The sequence below is a fragment of the Arachis duranensis genome, chromosome 5, assembly GCF_000817695.3.
Source record: "Arachis duranensis cultivar V14167 chromosome 5, aradu.V14167.gnm2.J7QH, whole genome shotgun sequence".
Lineage (NCBI taxonomy): Eukaryota > Viridiplantae > Streptophyta > Magnoliopsida > Fabales > Fabaceae > Arachis > Arachis duranensis.
The window spans coordinates 106,409,740-106,413,845 of record NC_029776.3 but is presented as its reverse complement, the minus strand read 5'-3'; the positions used below and the strand labels follow the sequence as shown (position 1 = coordinate 106,413,845).

General features: G+C 33.7%; 1 protein-coding gene across 2 annotated transcripts; it reads left to right on the top strand.

Annotated features, from left to right (window-relative positions):
- The first annotated feature begins 1,439 nt into the window (after positions 1 to 1,439).
- Positions 1,440 to 3,902, top strand: LOC107491609 (ethylene-responsive transcription factor ABR1). 2 transcript variants are annotated; one of them, XM_016112490.3, is made up of 2 exons: positions 1,440 to 2,201; positions 2,846 to 3,902. In XM_016112490.3, exons 1-2 carry the CDS (start codon positions 1,601 to 1,603, stop codon positions 3,679 to 3,681), a joined length of 1,437 nt encoding a protein of 478 aa, XP_015967976.1. In that variant the 5' UTR covers positions 1,440 to 1,600; the 3' UTR covers positions 3,682 to 3,902. The 2 variants fall into 2 exon arrangements, with proteins under 2 accessions (XP_015967976.1, XP_015967977.1); XM_016112491.3 differs by having other exon boundaries at positions 1,442 to 2,201; positions 2,849 to 3,902.
- The last annotated feature ends 204 nt before the right edge of the window (positions 3,903 to 4,106 follow it).

The following is a 4,106-nucleotide window of genomic DNA, read 5'->3' as shown; positions in this document are numbered from 1 at the left end:
TAAAATTGTAAAAAATGCGAAAATGAGAGATTAATAATATTAAAGTACCATTAAATTGTTTAATAAAATTCACATATAATAACTTGATTTAATTGCATATGATATTTTATTATTTTGTACATTTTAGAAGAGTCAAAATTCAGAATAGGCGTAACTAAAAAACTATCAAGTGTACAAAATAATCAACATTAACATTCCACTGAATTTGAAGAATTCAAAATCATTTTACATTTATGGGTCTAGTGTTCTTGTTCGTGATGAGCACAAAAAACACACTCTTCTCAATTTGGCAACTACATACCTATATCAGAGACGTGCTTTGACCATATACATTCACATGAATTCATTTTTAATTTTTCTCACCCATCTAATAATAATAATAATAATAATATTCCGAAATAAATTCCAAATCAAACTATTCTATTCTATTCTCTTCCAAGTTCATATCATAATATAATGTAGCATTTCTAAATGAAAAAGGTATATGATGCATGTTTCTAGAAAATAATTAGGCAAATTGCCTTTATTAGATAGTATATGAATTTACACCTTTACATCTCCTCATGAATGATTCCAAGCCTAACCCACAATTGATTCATAGCTTATGCCTTTTAGATATCAATTAAATTAAATCCCATCAATGTAAGTTGTAATATAAACTCAATATAATCAAGTTGTGTTAGTTGTAATAATAATAATAATGTAAGTTGAAACTACACATGCCGGACCCATTAATCTTAATCATGGGCTAATCAACATGCCTAAGCCCAAAATAATACTATTAAGCATTAACCCATTCCTAAGTAGCCAAGTCGGTTAAAACTTAAAACTAGCTTTTTATACGCAAGAAAATAAAATTTGACTGCTTATACTATAGACTAGTATAGTAATCAAAATTCTTAGTAATCAAATTCAAACATGAACTCTTATGTCTTTTATGTTTCTCTCTCTCTCTAAAAAGTACGCCGACAATGCTCTAGGAGATGCAAAAATGAAAAGACTGCCGCTATAGGTGTTAACTAGTTACTTCCATTTTAATTTGCATATCTTCAATCTTTTTATTATTTCAGTCAAATTAAAATCCATTGTTTAGGTGTGAACATACACATACATACCAAGGAAGCTAATTAGCTAAGCAACCTTATATACTACTACTCTCTTCCCCTTTTTTGTTTTTTTTTTTGTTTTTAAATTAAATATAAAAGCTTGGGTTCATGTATTTGTAATAGTACCCCAATAGATATCTTTTCCTTTTTTGTATTTTAGAATAGCAAAGAGAATTTGATGAGCCGCGAATATATATTATTAAATTAATTAAAAAAGAAAAGAAAATAATTAATTGGATGCCATGTAACTAGTAGTACGTATAGTACTATTTAATTGGGGGCTATATAACTCCCACGTTTGATTTTCTCTTAGCTTAGCACACCTTATTTATATAAAAACCGTTTCATTCTTCAAAACATCTCAAAGGGTCTCCGAGAAACTAATCAAAATCATAAATTTCTTGGTGGACCTTATTAGGGTAAATATTCATCACCAAAAATAGAAAAAAAAAAAGAAAAGTAGACCAAAAAAATAAGAACATATTATTGTTTACATGTGCTTAGTAACAACGGTGGCGCATCAAAGGGGGTCAGGTGAGTTCATCCGGTTCACGGCGCAGCGTGGCGGTGACGGCGGAGATGAGGAACACGGCGGCGGCGGTGGTGGAAGAAGAAGCAGATCATATGAACAAGAAGTAGGTAACAAGAAAGAAGATGAGGTGGAAAGAATAACAATGCAAGGTTCAATGGAATTGAGTGAGATCATGCTTTCGGCGCTGACAAATAATGTTGTGTCATCAGGTTCTTCTTCTTCTCAATCTCATCAAAGCGGCACCGACTGGTTTGCTGCTGCTTCTCAGCATCATCCTATGATGACGTCAGATTTTGGACACGTGTCATCTTTGTCTTCTTTTACTTCTTCATCTTCTTCTTCTGCTTCTGCTTCCTCTTCATGGGTTGGCCAAAAGAGAGGGCGTGAAGAACAACACCACATGATTGGTGCTTCATCTTCATCTTCTTCTTCCTCTTCTCAATCTTATCAATATCAACATCAACATCATCAGAATTTGGTTCAACATCCTGTTCCTAGATTCTTTGGAACCATTCTTGGTGACTTCAAGGTGCTACCTTCTCATCAACCAGAATCATCTTCAGGTGCAATTCACTTCCTTCACTTCTTTTCTTATCAAAACTAATTTTTTTTCTCTCTCTTAGTTCATATTTTAATCATTTTTTAATATTTTAAAGGAAATTAAAAGACTTGGCAACTTGTTCAAAAAAATTATTGCACCATTAAAGATATTGTCTATTATTTAATATTACGGATACTTGAAGGATAACACTGGGTTATATATATTGCAATTCTCTCTCTCATTTAGGTCATGGTTTATATTGCATGCATAAACACTTTTCTCATGAATTGTTGTTTTCTTCCCTTTTTTAATACTGGGAATAGATTAATGAACTATAGAACATGATTATGCAACTAATTGAACAATGGCATTTTCTGAGAAATTCCTTTAAGATTAACATTAGTTGCTAATGAAGTTAGTGGTGCTGCATGTTAATCACCTTTCACACTTACCTTATTTCATTAATTCATTTCATACACGTTTTATTAAAAATATAATAAAGCATTAACTTAAACGTATAGTGGTGCAATTTCATGATCACTTTATTAAACTTAAACTAGAGCCAATTCATAATAATTTGACTAAATTATTAATTAATAATTCTAAAAAAAATAATTTTAAGGAAAAACTTTGGGTAGTCTTATATATTTTTTTTTTCTTATAAAGCAGTGACAGAAGAAGCTTCTTCCATCACCACGGCGGCCACGGCAGCCACCGTAACCACCATGACACCGGCAACGCCGTCGAGCGAGGCGGCATCATATGAAGAAACAGGGGAGAGAAGGAGAAGGTACAGAGGAGTTAGGCAAAGGCCATGGGGAAAATGGGCAGCGGAGATTCGAGATCCACACAAGGCGGCAAGAGTGTGGCTCGGAACATTCGACACGGCGGAAGCCGCCGCAAGAGCCTACGACGAAGCCGCATTGAGATTCAGAGGAAACAGAGCAAAACTCAATTTTCCAGAGAATGTAAGAGCAGTGCCACGCCCAATTCAACCACCTTTCTCTGCCGCCGCCGCCACAACCACCGCCACCACACATTTCCACCACCCTCCGCCGCAGATGTACCATCCAGAACCACTACCACCACCACCATTGGTTCAACATCAGCAGCCACAGTTTCAGGGAAACAATGAGATCAGAGACTATTTGGAATATTCTCTGCTTCTTCAGAGTTCTGGTGATTTTCATCAACATCAACAACAACAAATTAATCAACAACCTTCGAATTTGTTACAACAGTTGTACTATAATTCACAATTGGCGGCGCTTCAATCTTCTTCTTCATCATCATCTTCTTCTTCAGTTGTGCCACCAGCTTCGGTGTTTTCAGCTTCCGCTCAACCTTCCTCTGCTTCACTTCCCCTGTTTCCTAGTCAGCAAATGGTGTTTTTCCGGCCACCGGGAAACCAACCTCACGGCGGCGGAGACGGTGCCGGCGGGTTAAACTTTCTCCCTTCAACTTGGTCAGATACCAGTGGCTATCCACCACCACCTGGTTGATATAGAATCTCTTGTTACTCTGTCTTTTTTTTAAATTTTTAATTTTAAACTTTGTTTATTAAAATATATAACTTTGTATTTGTTTTCCTTTTTCCTTTTTCTTTTCTTATTTTTGAGAAAAAAAATTGACCATAAATTCCTTGAACAATTGCTTTTAGGTTTAGAGTTTTTTTTTTTTATTTTTAATTTATTGAAAAAAATATGAGATGGGATTATTATAAGGTTATTAAGAGTTTTTTTTTTAATTTTATTTTCTTAATATATTTGTTGTTTGCCACCTTTTACAAATTAGGTTGGAGATAGAGATATGATTTGTATATTAAATAATATAGAAAACAATAAATAAATATAGAAGTAAAAAAATAAAAATAAGTATAAAAAAAAATTTCTTATTGTTAAAGTACTTGGGTATTTGTATTTGTATG

Bases quoted from the DNA above. Each gene is read 5' to 3' on its own strand.
- LOC107491609 (XM_016112490.3), top strand. From the start codon at position 1,601: ATGTGCTTAGTAACAACGGTGGCGCATCAAAGGGGGTCAGGTGAGTTC. The intron at 2,202-2,845 runs GTGCAATTCACT...TTTCTTATAAAG, and splicing joins TCAACCAGAATCATCTTCAG to CAGTGACAGAAGAAGCTTCT.